Source organism: Schizophyllum commune (genome assembly GCF_000143185.2).
Source record: "Schizophyllum commune H4-8 unplaced genomic scaffold SCHCOscaffold_1, whole genome shotgun sequence".
NCBI classification, from domain to species: domain Eukaryota; kingdom Fungi; phylum Basidiomycota; class Agaricomycetes; order Agaricales; family Schizophyllaceae; genus Schizophyllum; species Schizophyllum commune.
The window spans coordinates 2,894,586-2,912,879 of NW_026089538.1; the positions used below are offsets into that span (position 1 = coordinate 2,894,586).

General features: G+C 56.2%; 9 protein-coding genes across 9 annotated transcripts; 5 read left to right on the forward strand and 4 right to left on the reverse strand.

The window, feature by feature from the left end:
• Positions 1-56: 56 nt before the first annotated feature.
• SCHCODRAFT_02607354 (EF-hand) lies at positions 57-1,467 on the reverse strand. Its single transcript, XM_050344261.1, has 8 exons — positions 992-1,467; positions 929-940; positions 800-874; positions 587-751; positions 463-534; positions 381-411; positions 276-330; positions 57-224 (listed from the first exon to the last, which is right to left on the reverse strand). The coding sequence occupies exons 1-8, from the start codon at positions 1,233-1,235 to the stop codon at positions 204-206; spliced, it is 675 nt and encodes a 224-aa protein (XP_050203008.1). The 5' UTR covers positions 1,236-1,467; the 3' UTR covers positions 57-203.
• Positions 1,468-1,614: 147 nt separating this feature from the next.
• SCHCODRAFT_02562512 (uncharacterized protein) lies at positions 1,615-3,432 on the reverse strand (the record flags this gene model as incomplete). Its single annotated transcript, XM_003034951.3, has 7 exons — positions 1,615-2,033; positions 2,085-2,362; positions 2,412-2,643; positions 2,698-2,877; positions 2,931-3,210; positions 3,275-3,339; positions 3,394-3,432. The coding sequence occupies 7 exons, from the start codon at positions 3,430-3,432 to the stop codon at positions 1,800-1,802; spliced, it is 1,308 nt and encodes a 435-aa protein (XP_003034997.1). The 3' UTR covers positions 1,615-1,799.
• A 505-nt stretch (positions 3,433-3,937) lies between these two features.
• Positions 3,938-5,792, forward strand: SCHCODRAFT_02525914 (HAD-like protein). The gene is made up of 9 exons (XM_003035775.2): positions 3,938-4,080; positions 4,252-4,343; positions 4,485-4,633; positions 4,687-4,730; positions 4,819-4,891; positions 4,945-5,113; positions 5,173-5,259; positions 5,324-5,364; positions 5,423-5,792. The coding sequence occupies exons 1-9, from the start codon at positions 4,045-4,047 to the stop codon at positions 5,518-5,520; spliced, it is 789 nt and encodes a 262-aa protein (XP_003035821.1). The 5' UTR covers positions 3,938-4,044; the 3' UTR covers positions 5,521-5,792.
• Positions 5,212-6,041, reverse strand: SCHCODRAFT_02607363 (uncharacterized protein). Its single transcript, XM_003034950.3, has 6 exons — positions 5,959-6,041; positions 5,844-5,909; positions 5,738-5,791; positions 5,423-5,690; positions 5,325-5,364; positions 5,212-5,260 (listed from the first exon to the last, which is right to left on the reverse strand). Exons 1-4 carry the CDS (start codon positions 6,004-6,006, stop codon positions 5,640-5,642), a joined length of 219 nt encoding a protein of 72 aa, XP_003034996.1. The 5' UTR covers positions 6,007-6,041; the 3' UTR covers positions 5,212-5,260; positions 5,325-5,364; positions 5,423-5,639.
• Positions 6,042-6,150: 109 nt separating this feature from the next.
• SCHCODRAFT_02607368 (uncharacterized protein) lies at positions 6,151-8,219 on the forward strand. The gene is made up of 4 exons (XM_003035774.2): positions 6,151-6,380; positions 6,445-6,505; positions 6,730-7,100; positions 7,659-8,219. The coding sequence occupies exons 1-4, from the start codon at positions 6,281-6,283 to the stop codon at positions 7,898-7,900; spliced, it is 774 nt and encodes a 257-aa protein (XP_003035820.1). The 5' UTR covers positions 6,151-6,280; the 3' UTR covers positions 7,901-8,219.
• Positions 8,220-9,107: 888 nt separating this feature from the next.
• SCHCODRAFT_02607375 (uncharacterized protein) lies at positions 9,108-12,479 on the forward strand. The gene is made up of 10 exons (XM_003035773.3): positions 9,108-9,274; positions 9,320-9,351; positions 9,402-9,488; positions 9,538-9,602; positions 9,654-9,785; positions 9,839-10,219; positions 10,269-10,455; positions 10,505-10,874; positions 10,929-10,947; positions 10,998-12,479. Exons 2-10 carry the CDS (start codon positions 9,344-9,346, stop codon positions 12,026-12,028), a joined length of 2,280 nt encoding a protein of 759 aa, XP_003035819.2. The 5' UTR covers positions 9,108-9,274; positions 9,320-9,343; the 3' UTR covers positions 12,029-12,479.
• Positions 12,480-13,839: 1,360 nt separating this feature from the next.
• SCHCODRAFT_02607380 (uncharacterized protein) lies at positions 13,840-14,781 on the forward strand. Its single transcript, XM_003035772.2, has 5 exons — positions 13,840-13,909; positions 13,962-13,979; positions 14,039-14,107; positions 14,163-14,292; positions 14,343-14,781. The coding sequence occupies exons 1-5, from the start codon at positions 13,903-13,905 to the stop codon at positions 14,458-14,460; spliced, it is 342 nt and encodes a 113-aa protein (XP_003035818.1). The 5' UTR covers positions 13,840-13,902; the 3' UTR covers positions 14,461-14,781.
• Positions 14,782-15,004: 223 nt separating this feature from the next.
• SCHCODRAFT_02695476 (uncharacterized protein) lies at positions 15,005-15,770 on the forward strand (the record flags this gene model as incomplete). The annotated part of the gene is made up of 3 exons (XM_003035771.1): positions 15,005-15,231; positions 15,285-15,565; positions 15,631-15,770. The coding sequence occupies 3 exons, from the start codon at positions 15,005-15,007 to the stop codon at positions 15,768-15,770; spliced, it is 648 nt and encodes a 215-aa protein (XP_003035817.1).
• A 508-nt stretch (positions 15,771-16,278) lies between these two features.
• Positions 16,279-18,179, reverse strand: SCHCODRAFT_02562530 (Creatinase/aminopeptidase; the record flags this gene model as incomplete). Its single annotated transcript, XM_003034949.2, has 7 exons — positions 17,885-18,179; positions 17,191-17,826; positions 17,005-17,140; positions 16,842-16,954; positions 16,599-16,788; positions 16,434-16,543; positions 16,279-16,386 (listed from the first exon to the last, which is right to left on the reverse strand). Exons 1-7 carry the CDS (start codon positions 17,960-17,962, stop codon positions 16,279-16,281), a joined length of 1,371 nt encoding a protein of 456 aa, XP_003034995.1. The 5' UTR covers positions 17,963-18,179.
• Positions 18,180-18,294: the final 115 nt, after the last annotated feature.

Sequence of the window (18,294 nt, forward strand, 5' to 3'; positions counted from 1 at the left end):
GTCCTTTGTGGCCAAATTTGGAAGGCCTTGTTGATGTGCAATGTGCATGATTCCGCTATCTCATCACGGTCAATCGCATTGATATGCCTAGTAAAGAAAGAGGTCATGAGGTTCATTAGTAGAGTAGCGATATAGAAGCGTAGAAATACAGGGAAAGAAATGCTAGATGGGAATACATAAATATTGGGTATTAAGGTGCATCATCAGGGGCAGCTGAGGACCATCTACGATCGAATTAGCTACCGAGAGCAGTAAGAGGGATGCATGATACTCACAGACATGAATTGCTCGTAGTTCAACTGTACCCAGCCATCGCGGTCTGTGTCGGCGCTATGAAAAGAATGAGCCGAGGACGCGCATGTGCTCGCGAGCTTACGTACCGTTGAAAGGCCTCTGTCAAAGTCTTCACCGCTGCAGTGCATGATTAGAGCAACCCTAAATAAGCGCTGGCTGGCCACTTACCTACACACGCCCTTACAAAGCGGTCGAAGGTGATCCCTGGCGGCGGTCCGTATCCTTCCGCAGGGGCGGAGACTGGCAAGAGGTAAGCTAAGCGCCCTTGGCAAGGAGTTACTGAGCGCCGTACCATATTTCTGCTCGATCAGTTGCAGTAGCGGCGGCGTTAGCCTGTAGCCGAAATTACTCAAGGCGTCGGCAAGCTCCTGGCCATCGATGGATCCCGAGCGATCGCGGTCGAAGTGGCGGAAGACGTTCTGCCAGTCGGTGATGTACTTCCAGAGGCCGGCGAACTCTGGGTGCGGAGTAAGTCGCGTGAGAGGGAGGGAATAGCAAGACGCACCCGTGAAGCTGATAGTGCCGCTGCGGTCGACATCGAAGATGTTCATGAGCATCTTGACGGTGTCAAGATCGAAGCCTATGGGGGGTGAGTTGATAACTGTGCCCTTGCAGATGGACCCGCTACACATACGAGTCCAATTGCCTAAGGGAATCAAGTCAATCAGCGCTCAGACAGGGTCTATAGCTCACGCACCGTTCAGGAGAGCAGATTGCAGCTCGTTCACGGAGATCGCTCCCGAGCGGTCAGTATCCACCGCAGTGAACCACTGCCAGAGCTGAGGGTCTGAGCCGGGAGGGGGGCCAGAGGGCGCTTGATACGAGTAACGCGAGGACACCGAGCTATGACGCCCTGGTGCGCCGTATTGTTGCTGCTGGTACGAGGAGCGGTAGGTCGAATGGCGCGAGGGGGCGCCGTAAGCTGGTGCTTGCGCGTACATGGTGGTGGTGGACGTCTCTGCCAAGATGGGAGACAGGGGACAAGGGACGCACGATGACGAAACGGGATCTCGGACGGCCCGGCGCTTAAAAGCCCGTCAGCGTGGCTGTGTTACTCTTCGTTCCGGGCTTTAGCATAAAGCAGCTCCAGAACGGCAGTGCTTTTGAGTCAACGGGTGGGTTTGCACCGCATCGTCGGACGCTCTCCGTGCTGCTCGTCGAGGGAGAAGCGACGGATCGCACGTACTCAGAAGAGGTGAGGTCAGCGCTTCATGTCGAACCTCGGCGATTGAGCCGGACCTCGGTCAGGTGCAAAGCGCGTGACACCAAGTCCAACTGTGCTCATCTCATCTCTCATGCGCTCGACAACTTCGAAAGGCAGCATCGCCAAAGAATCCCATTACAATGTACAGAAAACAAGCGAGAATACAAGCTGTATAGTACTCGAATACTCAGTCGCTACTAAGATAAGGGTAATTAGATCAGTGCAGCGTGCAAACAAGTCTATGAAACGAAGGGATGCCTTGACGAAGGCGGCGTGGGGGTGGAAGGAGTGTATCCCAACATCACTTTGTACATGAGGAGGCCGTCTGGATGTCATGAAGTATCTCTTTGGGCGGGGTCGTTCCGGGTATGACGATGGGCGCTGAGCTGGGAGGTCGCCAATCAAGGGATACGTCCCGCAGGCTCGGCCTCTTCTCCGTGCTAGGACGGATATGCACGGGTTCGAGAACACCGATATCGGAGTCGTGTTTGGGATCGTGGTTAACGAAGGTCGTCCTTGAGGAGTTTGACATGCGCTGGAGAGAAGAAATCAGCGTAGGCCGACCATGAGTAGCAGAAACACGCACATAGAGGCCGTCCATCTGCGGTAGGTACAACGAGTTCGCGTAGGTAGACTCGCACGTCATCTGCCTCTGGGTTTGTGGTACCTCTTCCGAAATCTGAGTCCCACTCTGCCGCCGGATGTCGATGACGGGGACAGGGGAAGGTGGAGGCGAAGGTGAAGGTGGAGGCGCAGAAGCAAATGCCGGCGTCAGCGGTGACGGGGTTCGCCGGTCTACCGACGGCAGTTGCCTCATGTGTCGTGAACTCCTTCGCTGGCGCGCTCGCTCCTGCGTGTGTAGGACTACATATAGGTCAGCGTCGAGTTTGAACGAAGCTGCGATGCAACTTACTGACGCGCGCGCTCATCATGCTCGTTATAGCTATGCCCATAGCGCAGAGCATAGTCTCGTGGTTGTTGCTGAATACAGCGTAGAAGACCATGTTGTTGATATTGACCACTGTGGTGACGCAGAAGTACACCGCAGACGAGTTCCAGAGGAACTCGAACAAGCTCGAACCCCGGATGACCGCCAGCGAGTGGTACGTGACGGTAATGACAGCAGCGTCGAAGAGCGTACCGGCCTTGGAGTTATATGAGTTATGTCCACAGATGCTGACTTAGGACAGCATCCGCACCAAGTAGTACATGTAGCTGATTTTGCTGCGCTCGTCGTACTTCAGGACGCAGTTCCCTGTCGGGCCAACGTCGAATTTATACGACCAAAGCATGGAGAAGAGCTCAACTCCGGCCACGACCACTGCAAGGAAGGTAAAGATGATCATGATAAGCCGCTCATTGTTGCATATTGCCACCGTCTATGACGTGTCAGCCGCTCCCATAGCTAGCTGGAGACTGGTAAGGAACGTACGCGGAAGACGAAGACTGCGTGACTAGCCCAGGCAGCGAGGCATTGCATGATTGGCATGACGCTGGCGAAATGGTGGCATGGGATGTCCGTGCCGTGGGGATCCTCGACGAAGAAGTGGGAGAAGAAGCCGACCAAGTTGGTGAGGAGGGCTATAAGTGCCAGATACTTTCTCGAACTGTGAGCACGAAGGGGGCAGACGAAGCGAGAGGGAGACGGACTCGAACGAGGACTAGCATGATGCAGGAGGTGCTCGGGCGCCACAAAGACTTCTGACGTCGATCTGTTATGGGATACCTGGTCAGTGACTTTTCTCACACACACTCTCTCTCTTTGCCATGAATCACGCACATAGATTCAACTCCATGGGCAGGGTGATTATCCAGTCGTAAATGAAGATGGACATAGCGGCCTGACATAGCAAGTTCAACAACCTGTACCTTGGTCTCAGAGTAGGTCTACGCACCACTCGCATGTATCCCGCAACCGCATCCAACTCGTCCATCTTGGGGGCAGAATTTCTAGGTCAAAGGAACGACCCGAAGCAAGCAAACAGAACCGGAACTGGGAAAGGACAGTGAAGGGCGGAGGCAAGAGCGAAGGCCGGCTGTATTGTCGACATACTAACATGTTGAGTGAGTTTCGGACACGTTGGACCGTTGTTGATGAGCAAGCCAAGAAAAGGCTGCGTAAAATCAGGGAAAAACTCCACCAAAAATGATACACGAGGGCGGAGTTGGTAGGAGACCTGGGTCCGAGCTCGGACAGACACTCAACGCGTCGAAGCCCGTATTTTCTGTCTGGAAAGGTGATTTAGGTGCAGCTATCATTCTCGGCAGGTAAAGAAGATGGGCGTTCGCGCTAAGTGCGGTCAGAGTTCAACGTCACGCCACAAACGCCGGGACGTGACAAGGTTCCCACGAGTCACGCCACCAAGATCTGAGATCTGATCAAGAAAGCAGTTGATTGCCGGTTATTACCGGTTTAGCCTTCCCCGCTCTCCTTCCCCACTGACCTTCACACCAACGGCCACCTTTCATCTTGTCCTCTACCAGCTCAGAGCGGCAATCTACACACCATACACAGTGCTACCAAACACCATTACATCCTTCTCAATATGGCATCACCGCAACTCAAAGCCGTAATCTTCGACGTGAGTCCTTGCAATAGCGCCCCGTCTGCCAACCAGTAAACGAGGTTGTATCGCACCCACCGGTTGCTATTGTCAATACCACAGTTTAGCTGACAGCCAGTGACTATTGGGCTCAAATGAGTTGTCCTGTATCACTCTACAATTGATCATCGAATTGACCATCGGGAATAGATTGGGGGCGTCGTGGCGCGCAGTCCCTTCGTTGCTATCGCTGCGTATGAGCGCAAGCACAAGATCCCCGAGAACTACCTCAACTGCTCTATGTACGTACTGGTACCCTCCTTTGCATTGTGTCCGTTCTGAACGGTGAGGATCTCTGTCAACAAACCACCCTGCCCTCGGTGAACCCGGCCATACACGTCTCGCAATGCATCGGATGCAATACATCGACGCCGCCCCCAAAGTGTCGCAAGGGGACCGCAAGGCGCCTGGCAGCGGTTCGAGCGCGGAGAGCTCCCGCTCCTTGAATTCTACAAGGCCTGGAGTGAAGACCTATCAGACACCGTGAACGGAAACAAGTGGTATACGGCATACTGCCGTCGAAAAGGCATTGGTTCGTCCGTCGCTGACAGTGCGAGGCGTCTTGGGGTTGACTAGCCCGTCCAGAAACGCCGCAATTGCCGACAGAGCTGAAGATAGATGCGCGAGAGGTCAGTACATACTCAGTCACGGCATCGCCAGGTTGGGCCAAAGATAAATTGGCGAGGGACTGACTAGGACGTTCCTGGTACTGCATAGCTGTTTGGCGAGATGATGCGCGAGTCCGCCGAGCTCGACCCTCACATAGTTAGAGCGATTCGGCGTATACGGGGTGCGTCGCTCTTGAGATCTACAACTGGGTTACCATCTGACACAACGCGACAGAAACTGGACGTTACAAGGTCATCGCACTCACCAACAATTATGCGTCAACGGTAACGCAAGACGTACCCTCCACGGAGCTTGCCTTCCTGGGATGGCAGAACGGGGCGATCTCGCAAGACCTTGTCGACCTTTTCGACGATTTCTGCGACAGCAGCAAGCTAGGCATGAGGTTTGTGACACCGTCTCTTGACAGACCGTGCTAAACCAAGCTACAAATTGCATGATTAGGAAACCTGAGCCCCAGTTCTACCTTCTGGCCTGCAAGCGGAACGGCATAAAGCCAGAAGAGGCCATCTTTCTGGACGACATAGGCATGTGAGTGACCTTTCATACCATGTCGGCATATTCTGGGCGTCGTAGCACTGGCTGATATCAACAGGAATTTGAAGGTTGCCAAACAGTTGGGGATGGAGACGATCCGTGAGCGTCTGCGTTCGCGTGACATGACTGGCTTGACATCTGAACCTTGCACCCGCAGACGTTCCCATAGGAGGCACTCTAGACGCTGTCAGGCAGCTAGAGCGTAGGTTGGGATTGGACCTCACGACACCCGAGGACAAGCGCGTGAAGTTGTAAGGGGGCAGGGTAAGGTCAACAGCGGGGTTTTGAGGTAGATCCGACGGTGAACATAGCAAAGTCACGCGAATGGCGATGTTTATAGGGAACGTGTATTCAAGGTCATGACTTCTACGGCTCTAGAAGGGCTTGTCGGAGGCAGGAGTCTTGTCCGTGAAGTAGTTGCCCAGCTAGGAGGGTGTCAGAAGTGATCCTCCTCTCAAAACGCGGCACGCACCAAGGGAGCCTTCGACAGAACGCGCTGCTGCAGCAGCGGAGTCGTTGAGAGCAGCTGAAATAATGTATCTCAGCGAGGATGAAAAGACGTATTGCTGGCAACTCACCAAGGTCGCCGCAGAGACGAAGCCGAAGCCCCAGGCGGCGCCAGTGAAAGTGAAGTGCCTCGAGTACTGCGCTGAGTTCAGCAAAAGTTTAACATTTATAGTAAGGTCTACTGACAGAGAGGATTGACTGGAGAGGAGACTGGGGCTTGATGATGAGCGCCATCGTGTAAAGGACAAGTTGCTGTTGGACGCTTTGGCTTGCGGGCTCACCGCGAGCAGTAGTCGCGGAATTCCCCGACCACTCCACGTGATGTCGATCATCAAATTTGTGGCGACTATTACGCCCCCGCTCTCGATCAGTGCATCCATCCTGATTGCTGTGGCTGCTTCCATTCCCCGACCCTCAGCGCTCTTGACCTGCATAAGGATTCTTAAGTCACGATAGACCCATCGTCTGTCAAACTCGCTATCTTCTCGTTCTCCACCGCTCGATAACCATGGCCAATCCCCGACAACGCCGAAAAGCGCGCTCCTCCTCGCACAAGACCGTATCCCATTCACGACATGCCAAAAGGAACCACTTTAACAAGTCGCCTGGTGCGTGTATGGCATCCCTGCACCTGGCTAGCGCCCCAGGGCGTGTCTGATACCCGTATACTAGCCATTCGAGGACCTAAAGCGCTGCAAGATGCCTGGGATTCACGCAAGACAGTCAAGCAAAAGTGAGTCCCCCCTGCTTTCAGGATCGTCCTATGCCAGCGGAGACAGCAAGAAATGCATGATCACGTATGGTTGTGCTGTTAGTCTGACGTCCGCGGGACGGGATAATTGCACGCGCATCAGGATCGCTGGTCTAGGCGACGTTCACAATATCGTCGCCGCAACTTCCGTCCCTTCTCTATTGCCTATATACAAAACGCTTGCTGACTGGTGTCGCCACCTCCAGCTACGCTGCGCTTGGACTCGCATACAGTTTGAATCCTATCGCCTCGGGTGGGACCGAAAATTCCACTCGCGCAGCCACCCAGCAGTCTACGCCAGAGTCTGTGGAGCAGCCCACAGCATCAACCTCGAAGACATCAGAAAAAAGCGCAATACCCAAAGGTCACGGTCGAATCATTCGTGACGAGGCCGGCAACATCATACGCGTAGAACTTGCGCCGGAAGATGAGGAGGAACAGGCGGCGAACCAAGAGCCCATGGATCTCGACATGGAGCAATTGGAGCCTAAGTTGGACCAGGGCGTTGCACGGCAATGGGTCCATGGCCTAGGACATAACGACGGCAGTGTTGGAAAGGGCAAGACGGTTGTCAAAGGTTAGTGTCAAGGTCTCCATCTCATCCTTCCTATTCCTTCCTAGCCATGAGCGGATATAACTCCGCAGCTCTTGCCTGGTCTAGCGGTGACATTGCGCTGTACGTCGGCGGGCCCGCCACATGCAATGTTTACCGTCCTCGACCTGGACGAGGGCGTCGGCGCCTAGGGCTCGGCACACATCAGTCGCTGCTTTAGATCGCCGGAACTTTCTGGCGCCACATCCGCCTCTTCTTCTACGCCACGCCAATCCCTTCGCGCACCCGAGTATCCCTCCCACCGTCCCGAGTTGCGCTCGTCCGCATTCCTTTGTTCTCGGCTTTCCATGGTGTGCGGTGGGATCGGCAAAAGACGCAAACCTGTGCATCTGCTAGAGACGCTGGGTGTCGAGCGCGTCTTCTGGATCGTGGCCCGCGTCTGCCGTGCCAAAATTCGGCTTCCCCGTACGTCAGACGTGGCCGGCGCGCTACTTCGCTGTCGAGCCTCTGGATGACGTTTCTTTTGACATCAAGTCTTCTCCGTCCCTCATGGAATTCGAGCTTACCTCCGCTTCTTTGCAGAATTAGAGCGGATCGCGACGAGTATCCACACCGACTCAACAACGGTTGCTGCGCCAATCTCAGGCGTTGGCCCACGGTCGACCTCTGAGCGGGAGAAGGTGTACCTCCAGCGACTCTTGGAGAAGCATGGCAAGGACGTCGACAGTATGGCGCGGGACAGGAAGCTGAACACGGACCAGCGTACGGCGGGTGAGTTACGCCGCGCGCTGAGGAGGGCTGGTATCGCGCTGGGGGATGTCTGATGACGATGCCGTGACTTGATCCCGCTCTATCGCAGACAGGAGATGACAGGGGTTTGCGTAATGACATGGACCTGCTACCCTCCGAGCCAGCGATGTCTGGTAGATGTTAGTGTGCTGGTGAGCCTCAGGTCGGCCTGCTTCCATGCAGTCCGACAGAGAAGCTGATATTACTGCCCAGTTTGTAGACGCTGTCCTCGTAATGTGGCTGTAGCAGTACCGCTGGGTCGTGCCCGGTCTTCATGATGACAAACTCGACGATCCACGCGATTGGTGTGCGCCTGCCACCTCAGAAGCTCAGGTCGATGTAAGAGGTCAGTGCGCCGCGATCGTCCGGTTATTGTTGCCGGCACTGGAATCGTCGGAGGCCCGGGGAGACCGTGTGGTTTGGGAACTCAAACTCTGGCTCGCTGTCAAACAAGGTATTCTCCGTGTAATTGGAGGCGTATGTCGCCGACCTCCGTATGTTTCCTTGCGACGGAGATGCTCATGCGCGCGCAGCCTTACAGCAGAATTTGATTCATCTTAGATCCCTCGGCCGCTGTCCCTTCCGGCTGCCCCGCCCGCCGACGCGCCTGGGTTGCGTGACTGTCTTAACCCCAGTGACAGGCGCGTTTACTAGCGCGAAACGGCGTTCGTCGAGCATCTGGTGACGCGCGGATACCTCAAATTGCAGTTCGATTTTCCGAGGCCGCCGACAGTAGCGGGAGACAAACAGGCGTTCTGCAAAGTCTAATAAAGTGAGTGACTCACCGTTCAAGTGTGCGCCATATGCCGTGGTCGATCTACTCTCTAGGCACCGTGGGTGCATCGACAATTTGTGGTGTCATGGGCGCCTTGCAGGCTTGGATCTCCGGAAATGAACAATTGCAACACACGGTTCGACATATATGGCAACCACGAGGAATGCAATCTACCTCCGTGCCGGGGGCAGATTTCCCACCGGTGTGTTGGGGTACGTCTCCGCACAGACCTGACCAGTGGCCTGGTGGAAGTGCTAAGATACCGAATAATTGCTAGTGGGTTCGCAGTGATGGGGGAGGAAGAGCTAAATTATTCTGCTGTCTACCGTCAGAGAATAGGCGCCATCGGCGTGGCGGACGCGCTTCCCCAATTGGATCGAGATCTCCACCTCCGTATTAATCGTTCCCATCACTGTGGCCGTTCCGTAAGCTCTTGCCTTATATAAACCTCGACAGCCGCCGCTTCTTTTTCCTAACTACCCGTCACCCCCTCGCGGTCGTCCACCCTCTCTTTCTTCCGTCCGTCATGTCGCCCAGGAGCTCGTCAACGTCGCCGGCCACGTCGCGGAGCGCGTCCGCCCCATACCCCGCACCCAGGCGCCCGTCGGGGCAGCCAAAGTCAAGCAGGCAGCAGGTACGCGTACCTTTTCCTCTCGATCTTTTTCTGACCCTGGCTTAGTTCAGCGCGTGCGGCGCTTGTCGCATGAGGAGGTACGGCATATCCTCTTAGGTGCCATAACATAGCTCATCGTGTGCCACAGAGTGCGCTGCGATTTGAAGGACCTGCCGTCCGTGAATGGATCGCCGCCTGCATGCTCAAATTGCAAGGAACGCGGTCTCAAATGCGTGTACGCATCGTGCCTCCGATCATGCATCATCCTACTGACCGCGCTCTAGTGACGAGTTCGCAGACGTCAAGGCCGTCAAATTACTTAGAAGGGGGCGGCGGTTGCAGCAAGTTGGTGCGTCGCGCCATGTTTCTGCATCGGCGGTCTTACTGACCTCATACCCAGAGGCTATCTACGGCAAAGTCGACAACAACGCAGGACCTGCGCTCGGTGCTAGTGCGCACCGGCAAGTGACGATACCGAGCCTCCAGCCAGAATTCTTTAGTTCGCAATTCTGGAAGCTATTCCACATGCAGCGTGCGTCTCTCGGATTTTTTTCTCGCATCATTCTCGATCTAAACGCCTCTCAGGTCCCGTCCTAGATCCTACAGAGCTTGCAGCTCGAGTGTCGGCGCACGTCAAAGGCAACAATAGCCTTGGCGCTCCCGGGGAGATCCTCACGCTGGTCCTGGTTGTCTGGGCGTCCTCTTTCGGTGTCGATGAACGCGGCGTATGCGAGCCTTCATCCGTCGACGAGGACCCCAATCGAGCCCGCACTCGCAGCGCCAGCACGACGACCAGCGCGCATGGCCACAAGGCCTGTGATGCGTCGACAAAGCGGCAAGGCCGGAAAGACCGCACGATCGCGATGTTGCGCGAGTTGCTCGAACTCGTCGATATGCACGGCCTTTTGCGTAAGCCATCATGGGACGGGTGTCGCGCGTTGCTGCTCATAACGCCGCTTCTTGAGGGTAATTTTCCCTCGCACTGGAAATTACCGGAAGGCTTACAACGTCTCAGATTTTATTCCTTTGGAACGTAACAACTTCACTGAGGTCGCGCTTATGCAAGCTCGCGCTCTGTGCTGCTCCCATGCTGCCTCATCGCCGCAGTCCCCCGATCAGACGATAACACGCCTACGCATCCTGTCATACGCCATCATCCAAGACGCCTTCACGAATGGCTTGTCGGGGAATAGGCTTGTTTTGTAAGGGATTTCAACTCACACTTTCTAGCGCCGCTGACGTCGTCTTCAGCGATGAGATTGACATCGACACCATCAATCGTCTGTCGATCGCCATCGGCCACTCGTACTCACCCTACTCGCCGTCGTTCCCCTCCTCCCCAATGGGCATGCACTCACCGACCTCCGGCCAAAGTGGCAATGGATACCTCTTCATGATGCCTTTGCACCTTGCTGCCGTATGCTGGAAGATCAACGCGGCCTTGACAAGCGTCTCTGCTCTGCGCCGCATCGAAGACGGTCAGGGCATCGATGCGCAGAGCATGCGCGAAATCTGGGAGGGGTTGGATCGCTGCTGGGAGGATTTTGACGGCATACGGTTGAGCGCAGCGGCCAGCGAGGAGAGTGTCTTTGACCTGCAGCGCTTCGTGGGTGCCTGGCAGGTACGTTCATTGCTCATGTGCTATGGCGCACGACTGACTCAATACATGTTGCAGGTGGCCATCTTCGAATGTCGTGAGTTTACTTGCAATCCTTTATCCTGACCCTTTGCTCAGAACCGTTAGATAACATCGTTCGGGAGTCCTTGAAGCAAGTGTTGAATGCGGGGGCGAACACACCTCACAAATCCGTTCCGCATATTGCATACCAGCTGCAGGATGTGGCGACGCGCAGGTGTCTCGAGCTGCTCCCGAAGACACTCTCGATCATCAAGATGCACGCCTCACATAGCGGTAACCACATGGACAGCTCAGGCCTCTTTCGCTGGGATACTGGCATCGTGCGGGACGGCTGCTTCTTCGCGGGCGTGCTCGCCGCCAGCGTGAAGAAGGACGGCGCCGACGACTTCAAGTTGGAGGCCTGTCGCCTGTCTCCGGCCGATCTGGAGGAGGGCGTCGCACTCACAATCTCTGCGCTCAGCGAGATGAACTGGGCGCTGTCCAAGAGCGACGACCGGGAGCAGACGATCCGCCTAATCTGGCAGACGAAGTCGTCGATGCAGTTTTCGACGGGCGACGGGCAGATGCACTACCGCGTCGAAGCACCTTTTTCGTCGTCGCCGGTCTTCGCGCCTGATGCGGAGTCCTCGCGGCCTGGGTCTCAGGGCATGCTGACCGTGCCGACTCATGTCCACGGTCGTCCTCAACCGCCACCGCTCACTCTGCCCGACGGGCCCATCCGTGGCATCGCTTCAGCGCCTACGACCGCCGTGAGCGCTGACGGTAGCGTCTGGTCTTCGTACAGCCCGCCTGGCACGGCTACATCTGGTACGAACAGCACTAGCACTACTGGCATGAGCGGAGGAGGCTCACCAATGTTCGCGAGTCCAGTGTCGACCATGCCAGTCTTCAAAAGCGACATGGAGGATCCGGGCGCATTCTTTCAGGGGTCGTCCGGTGACCTCGACGCCTTCGGGGTGATGTCTGTCGACAACAATCCCGCTTCCGGCGTCGTTGCTGCAGCACCCTTCGACCATCGCGGTTCCGGCTACATGGACACGGGCGTTGGCGTCTTCACGCCCGGGACTATGGGCCCCTCGCCAGGTCCGCCCGATGTCAACTCCTTCCAAGACGACCACGGTTTCTATCATCACTAATATCTTGCAATGTTGACCGCTGCTCAGAGATCTTGGACTCTTACCGTGTATGTATCTTACCCGTCAGTCTAGTCCGTGCTTTCAGCTACTTCCATTGCTCTCGCATCCCGCATGCTTTGCCCCGTGTCCCCCTCTAGATCATGCATCCTTCACACTGTTTTCTATACATCATTCCATCGCCTGCGCGGATATCTGCATTATGTCCATATCCTAGATCCCGTTGTTATCCTACGCTGAATTCCTAGTGCGCTATCCGACTGCGTAGCTGCATACTTACAAGCATCAAGAGCCCGTCCTACCGTAATCTGTGCGCCTGCATCTCCTTAGTTATCATCACTACATAATTACGCCCCGTACGTACATAGTCATTTCGTATAACGGTATGAGCTTTGTGCAGCATTACTCGAGGCGCCTGCGTGCAGGTGCAGCAATCGCATGCCCATGACCTCTTTGCGCGTGTGCTTTCGAGATGCGTGTCGGTGATGTCCACGTCGATCGCGCCATGACCATGGACTCAACGGCGGGTCATCTGGCCACATTTTAGGGCCACATTTTAGGGCACGCCATAGCGGCTCTGACCGCGCTGTCGTAAGGAGAGGCCGCGCGAGGGTGTTGTGCGGGACATAGTCTCTGGTAGTCTCCCGTCGGCCATGAAGTCTTCGCTCTCGCTGGGAGACGCCTATTCAGTAGGGCTCAGATATAGTGGAGAGGTGGACCGCGCCTGTCGCGCTATGCCTATTAGATGGCTGGACGCCGCGCGCGTATACGGCTTTGGCGCACAGACCGTGCTTCGAATGGCGGGGCACGCGCAGAATTACCGGCGGCACCTGACCGTTGTGCGGGGCAAGCGCTTCTGGCAGCCTGATTTGCACTAGGCGAGAAGGTGCGCGATGGGTGGACTCATTGCCAGTGCGTCGGTGATTCCGAAGTTGGCAGTCGGGCTATGGGAGATTATTAGGGTGACGGAGGAGATAGCTGTCGCCGTTTAGGCGCGAGGTGGTGACAGTGGTCATCATATCTTAGGCGCTTGTGGAAAGACGAAGATGGAAGGAAAACATGAGAACAGATCCATTCTCCGCCGGTAACGGGCTAGCTGGCCTCTTCCGCCTTGATTCGTGCCGCCTCTGCGTTGTCGGAAACTCCAGAAAAGAAATAATTCACCCCGCAGCGAGCGGGGCGATCAGATGAGCGGCGTAAGAGAGGAAGATCGCGTCCGCGGATCGAAGGCGTGCCACAAATTTCTGTCAGCCACTATGATCATCAGGAAGGCAGGGCGTAGGTAGACCGTCGAAAGGGCACTCATAGGTGTTCACGTACCTAATCTTGGGCGCGACTGGCGTACGCTGAGGCGGTTCAAGCTGACAAAGCCCGTGTGTGTTTCTCTCTCGACAGAGGCACGGGCGTGGCTAATGTGGGCGCAGATCGTGAGGTAGGTAGGTCCCCAAAGAGCCACGCCAGCAGTTTCCGCGTCAAGTCCGCTGCATGGCGTGGATGAAGGGCTTTTGTAAGTGTCGCTTCCGTTGCCGACAACGACGGACTCAGCCGGAAGCGCAAAGTCCCCTGTAATCTCTGAGAAGGGGCAGCTCTCGCGCGCTGCACTGTCAAGGGTCCTTGACAACGGGGTACAGTCCAATTAGTCACGAAATGGCTGGGCGTAGGTTGCGCGGAGGGCCTTATGTGCGACGGAAGTTCAACATGACTTTTGGGAGAAGGAGGTTTCGGTGTATGCCGAAAGCTGTGATGTCATCTGACCGGCAATCTTATCTTATCTTCCCCGCCTTCACTTGGCTGCGCTCGGCAGACGTCTAGGCGCCTGCTCTCTTCCTGAACTCTCACGTCCTCCAACTACTACACGTCTATCCTTCGCATCTATCATGTTCAGTGAGTCCTTCTCTCGTACCCCCCTTATGCTCTACTGACTTATCCCCTCCAGTCTGTCTACCCATCATCTGTAGGTCGCTGTGATCGAGGATCTCTACAGCTCCCTCTGACTGCTGCGCTCTACACCAGTTGGATTGTCTGACAAGGTCAAGCCTGAGAAGAACCAGCAGCCTCGCGTCTGCCCTCACTGCCGCAATGGCGAGTTCCACGTCTCGTCGGGGATTGGTGGCGGCTAACCAGCTCCACTCCACAGCGTCCGTCGTAAAGGCGAAGAGGACGAAATGGTTCGAGCTCTTCTGGATCCCCCTCATTCCCTTCCACTGGAAGCATATATGGGTCTGCGGGATCTGTCATTGGGCGCTGCCCATACCCAAGGAAGAAGGGTATGTATTCCCCTTCACATCATCTCTGGTCGCTCACCCTATTACAATAGCCAATGGGAGCCCCCTCTTGCCGGTGGACATCCAGGAAGTGGTCCAAATGGTCTACAGACGGGCGCACCGAAGGAACGCGACGGCTACCAGCCAGCCTATCTCAATCCGAAGGCTTGAGCATCTGACCTGGCCGTTCACTCGCCGACTTCCTGTCCTCATGCAGCCAGCATCCACGCCTGGTTACACGTGTAAGATGAGTGTCCTTACACTGCACTGTATCGGACTATATGCCTCCCTATCTGCTGTTTCTCCGCCTATACCGATGTACAATATAATGAGGCTGCGGCCCATGTCGAATCCATTGTACTTGGCGTCGTACGTGGCCAATTTCATGCAGCTGCCAAATCCTGTTTTATTTTGAAGGCTTCATGAGCTCTTCGACCTCGCAGGACATCGAGCGCAGGAATCGCTTTTCGAGAGTCTACTAGCCGTATCGGTTGAACTCAAGTTGAAGTTGGTGTTCGAGGCATTGAGCGGATCAAGAAAGGGCCGGTCACCGGCTTTGTCAGCAGTATATAAGGACCGGGTCTTTGCGCGCTTTGGCTCTTGCCCTTAGTCCTAAATCCGGCTATAATCAGCGTTCGCTCGGTCGTCTGCTCTTAATATCGCTATCCCTTGCTCTTACCTTGCTACTTGCACGTCTTTAACCAGTGAAACTGCCATGAATACCATCCTCGCCACCACGGAGATGTCCCCCGTCCTCGTCGCCCCGCGGCCCGTGCGCCTCGCCGGCGCGCAGACCAACTGGTTCGCAAAGTCCTCCCCATCCTCCCGTCTCCTCGCAGCGACGGATGGTACAGAGCGCACCAGAGCGGCGAGCTCCTCTGCAGACACGGAAAGCGAAATGCTGGATGCGTCATCGGATCGTGCTCCGTCCCGGGCGTCGCGGTACGTCTTGCGCCACCGTGGCCACTTCGACCTTCCTGATCCTTCCTTCGCAGATCCCCACTTCCCTCAGAGGCGATGGAGGAGTTCCTGTCTATCCTGAAGCCCCACTTCTTCAATCCGCCGTCCTCACCGGTGCGGACCTGGCGTCCGCAGGCGTTCCACGCGCGCTCGCCCTCGTTCGCGAAGAGCATCGAGCTCGTGCAGAGCGTCGCGCCGGAGGAGTCTGAGATGATGCGCGCTGTGCAGCGCAGCCGGGGTGCGTTCACGCCGTCGCCCGCGCACACGGACAGCGCCAGCCCTGACGAGCCACGTCGTTGGTACCCTAGCGTACTTTGTGAGTCCATCCCAAGTCCACCTTCACATGTTTAGTGCATCCGTAAGCTGACGCACCCGCGCTAGCGTCCCCGGTCTCGCGCCTGCAGACACGTAACCCGTTCTCGCGCCACTATGCGGACGTGTCTCCTTCGCCCAGCGCAGCTCTCTCACCCGCCGCCGTTCCCCTCCCTCCCATCACCCCCGAGGAAATGCTCGAGATTTAAGCCGCAATCTGCAGCGGTTTAACCTGCGCTATGTAGCGATCCATTTTGCTCCATCTACGTCAGACGGGTCCTGCCTCTGCAGCGCTACCTCATCGCGGTACCGCCTAGTACTGGCTTCCCCATTGTCTCCGCATCATGTCGCATCACCTATGTGTTGTATCCCTTCTGTCGGTTTCTTGATTCTGCTTTCGCTTGGTTGGTACTCTTATTCACGACCTTTGCTTCCCATATTCACGACCCTTGCATCCCACTTCGTGCGGTATACCCCATTCATTAACCATCCCCTTCCTTTGTTCGAATTTGGACTTATGTGACCTTACTTCATACATACCTGGAACCTATACATAGTGTATCGAACGGCCAGCTTTTGCTTGGAATAAATGTACCTAAATTATTGACTTGGCGACTGAGAGCGTGCACCGCAACGCGAAGGCAAGCGTGTTGTTAGAAATTGTGGCAATGGCCACAGCAGTCCTGATTTTCCCTTCTCGTGCTCGTCGGCTCGAACCTACGGTGACCACGGCGAGGTAGCCTGGCCGCCGACACCGGCGGTGAATAGCACGCCCTCTCCTGTCTCCCCGTCCACGTAGAAGCAATCTTCTAGGCGTACACCGACCTAAGTCGTGCATGAGAAGAGGCCCCAGCATATGACAACGGGCTCACCTTGCCCTCGATGTACACGCCCGGCTCATCAGAGAATGTATGCCCAGTCTTGATGACGAGGTCGTTTCCGCCTCTCAGGTATGGGTCTTCGTGGACTTCGAGACCGATGCCTACAGGTTTGTAAGCCCACCTATCCCACGACGGACGCGACACAGAACTACTCACCATGCCCCAGCCGGTGCGTAAAGTACGGCGCGTAACTCGTCGCCTCCAACGACTTCCTCGCCGCCTCGTCGACCTTACGCATCTCGGTTCCCGCTGTCGCGGTCTTGAGGGCAGCTGTCTGCGCGGCGTGGACGTGATCCCAGATCTGGCGATGGTCGGCAGGAACGTGGGCGGAGGGGAGGGCGACGGTCTTTAGAAATTATCAGATGCTGAGGGTCAATGAAGGCAAGGAGCGGTACACACGCGAGTGAGGTCGCTCTTGTAGCCGTGCAGGTCTGCGGTGCAGTCAAAGAGGGCATAGTCATTTATGCCGAGGACGCGGTCGGTGCCCGTGCCGTGAGGGAGGGCAGCGTTGTCTGAGAGTTAGGGTGAGGAAGAGGTCAAGGAAGTATGGAGATATGCTCACCTCCGAAGAGGGTCAAGCAGCCGCCATCCTTTAGACCGATGGCCGTCAGAGCGTCGGCCACAATAGCGCGAGCTTGCGACTCGCGTATGCCTGCGTATAGTCGCTTGTGAGTCGCACGTAGGGCAAGCAGGGTAGCCTGAGGACCGCAATCAGAACAATATGCAAACCTCCGGGAATTCTACCCACCTCATTCACGCACTTCATCAGCTCAAGCTCGGCAGCACTCTTGCGTTCCCTCAGCTGACGGACACTGTTCGGCGCGATGACGACCTTTGCATGCGGCAGCGCCTTCTGGAACCCATCCACGATAAAGTGCCGGATGCTCGGATCGACGTACACCTTCGTTGGCGCAGGAGCGAACGCCGACGCAGCAATTTCGTACGGGTTCGCCTCCTCCGCCCACGACACCCATGACAAGTTTGCACCAGCTGGTATAGGCAGCAGCTTCGCCCGCGTCGCCTCGAATTTTGGCGTCAGGACCGTGATGTCTGCGCGGATGTCGTCCCCAGTCCCGGTCGGCGCTACCATGAGCAGGAGAGGCCGCTCGGAGAGCTTCCAATCGCCATCGGAAAAGTTGCCGTAGTAGAGGGTGTTGGCGCCGGGTTCGGCTATGTAGATGGCGCCGTCTGCGTGGAGGGCGCGCGCGAGGGCGGTCTGCCGGGCGGTGAACTCGGAGGCGCCGATGGGTGTCTTGTCGGCGCAGTGAAGAGGTAGGTCGGGGAAGTCATCGAGGGGGAGTGGGAGGAAGAGTTTGTAGTAGATCTCGGATCGGAAGTTCAGAGTCAGGACTACACATATGGCGAAGGTGTAGATGAGGATGCGCTGTGGGAAGGATCGTGGTCAATGATGTGCGAGGATATTAGAGCTATTCGAGTCGCACCTTCCAACGCTGCCTATCCTCTTTGGGCCAGAAGCCTGGAGTGTATGAAGAGGTCTCGCTGATTCCTTTGGCGTCCATTGTTGCTAGACCTCTTCCGAGCCTTCGTGCGACGAGGTTGAGGACAAGCCGCTCGTTGCCGTTATCATCGAGTTCGACCGATATCTCACCTCGCGGACGCGTCTCCCCGTGATCGCGAGAGTTCCTGGTGTGTAAGCGTCATTGAGTAGGCCCTTGCTGGCGTCAAGGGCGCATCAGATGGCGAGGAGGACTTCGAGAGCAGAGGTCAGTGTGGGTGTCACAACTGGGTAGTGTAGTGTACCGCCATGTGGCGTGTGAGAAAGAACAATGAGCGCGTATGTTTTCCCACGGACGCGTTCGGTCTCGGACGCTCACGACGCTACACAGAGGTG

Bases quoted from the DNA above. Each gene is read 5' to 3' on its own strand.
- SCHCODRAFT_02525914 (XM_003035775.2), top strand. From the start codon at position 4,045: ATGGCATCACCGCAACTCAAAGCCGTAATCTTCGAC. The intron at 5,260-5,323 runs GTGAGTGACCTT...TGATATCAACAG, and splicing joins TTTCTGGACGACATAGGCAT to GAATTTGAAGGTTGCCAAAC. The intron at 5,365-5,422 runs GTGAGCGTCTGC...TTGCACCCGCAG, and splicing joins GTTGGGGATGGAGACGATCC to ACGTTCCCATAGGAGGCACT.
- SCHCODRAFT_02607354 (XM_050344261.1), bottom strand. From the start codon at position 1,235: ATGTACGCGCAAGCACCAGCTTACGGCGCCCCCTCGCGCCATTCGACC. The intron at 331-380 runs GTACGTAAGCTC...TTCTTTTCATAG, and splicing joins TTGACAGAGGCCTTTCAACG to CGCCGACACAGACCGCGATG. The intron at 225-275 runs GTGAGTATCATG...ATTCGATCGTAG, and splicing joins ACTACGAGCAATTCATGTCT to ATGGTCCTCAGCTGCCCCTG.
- SCHCODRAFT_02607368 (XM_003035774.2), top strand. From the start codon at position 6,281: ATGGCCAATCCCCGACAACGCCGAAAAGCGCGCTCCTCCTCGCACAAG. The intron at 6,381-6,444 runs GTGCGTGTATGG...CCCGTATACTAG, and splicing joins CCACTTTAACAAGTCGCCTG to CCATTCGAGGACCTAAAGCG. The intron at 6,506-6,729 runs GTGAGTCCCCCC...CGCCACCTCCAG, and splicing joins CGCAAGACAGTCAAGCAAAA to CTACGCTGCGCTTGGACTCG.
- SCHCODRAFT_02607375 (XM_003035773.3), top strand. The intron at 9,489-9,537 runs GTACGCATCGTG...ACCGCGCTCTAG, and splicing joins GAACGCGGTCTCAAATGCGT to TGACGAGTTCGCAGACGTCA. The intron at 9,603-9,653 runs GTGCGTCGCGCC...CCTCATACCCAG, and splicing joins GCGGCGGTTGCAGCAAGTTG to AGGCTATCTACGGCAAAGTC.
- SCHCODRAFT_02607363 (XM_003034950.3), bottom strand. From the start codon at position 6,006: ATGGCGCTCATCATCAAGCCCCAGTCTCCTCTCCAGTCAATCCTCTCT. The intron at 5,792-5,843 runs GTGAGTTGCCAG...ACATTATTTCAG, and splicing joins TCGTCTCTGCGGCGACCTTG to CTGCTCTCAACGACTCCGCT. The intron at 5,691-5,737 runs GTGCGTGCCGCG...ACACCCTCCTAG, and splicing joins TTCTGTCGAAGGCTCCCTTG to CTGGGCAACTACTTCACGGA.
- SCHCODRAFT_02607380 (XM_003035772.2), top strand. The intron at 14,108-14,162 runs GCGAGTTCCACG...TCCACTCCACAG, and splicing joins CTGCCCTCACTGCCGCAATG to CGTCCGTCGTAAAGGCGAAG. The intron at 14,293-14,342 runs GTATGTATTCCC...CTATTACAATAG, and splicing joins CCCATACCCAAGGAAGAAGG to CCAATGGGAGCCCCCTCTTG.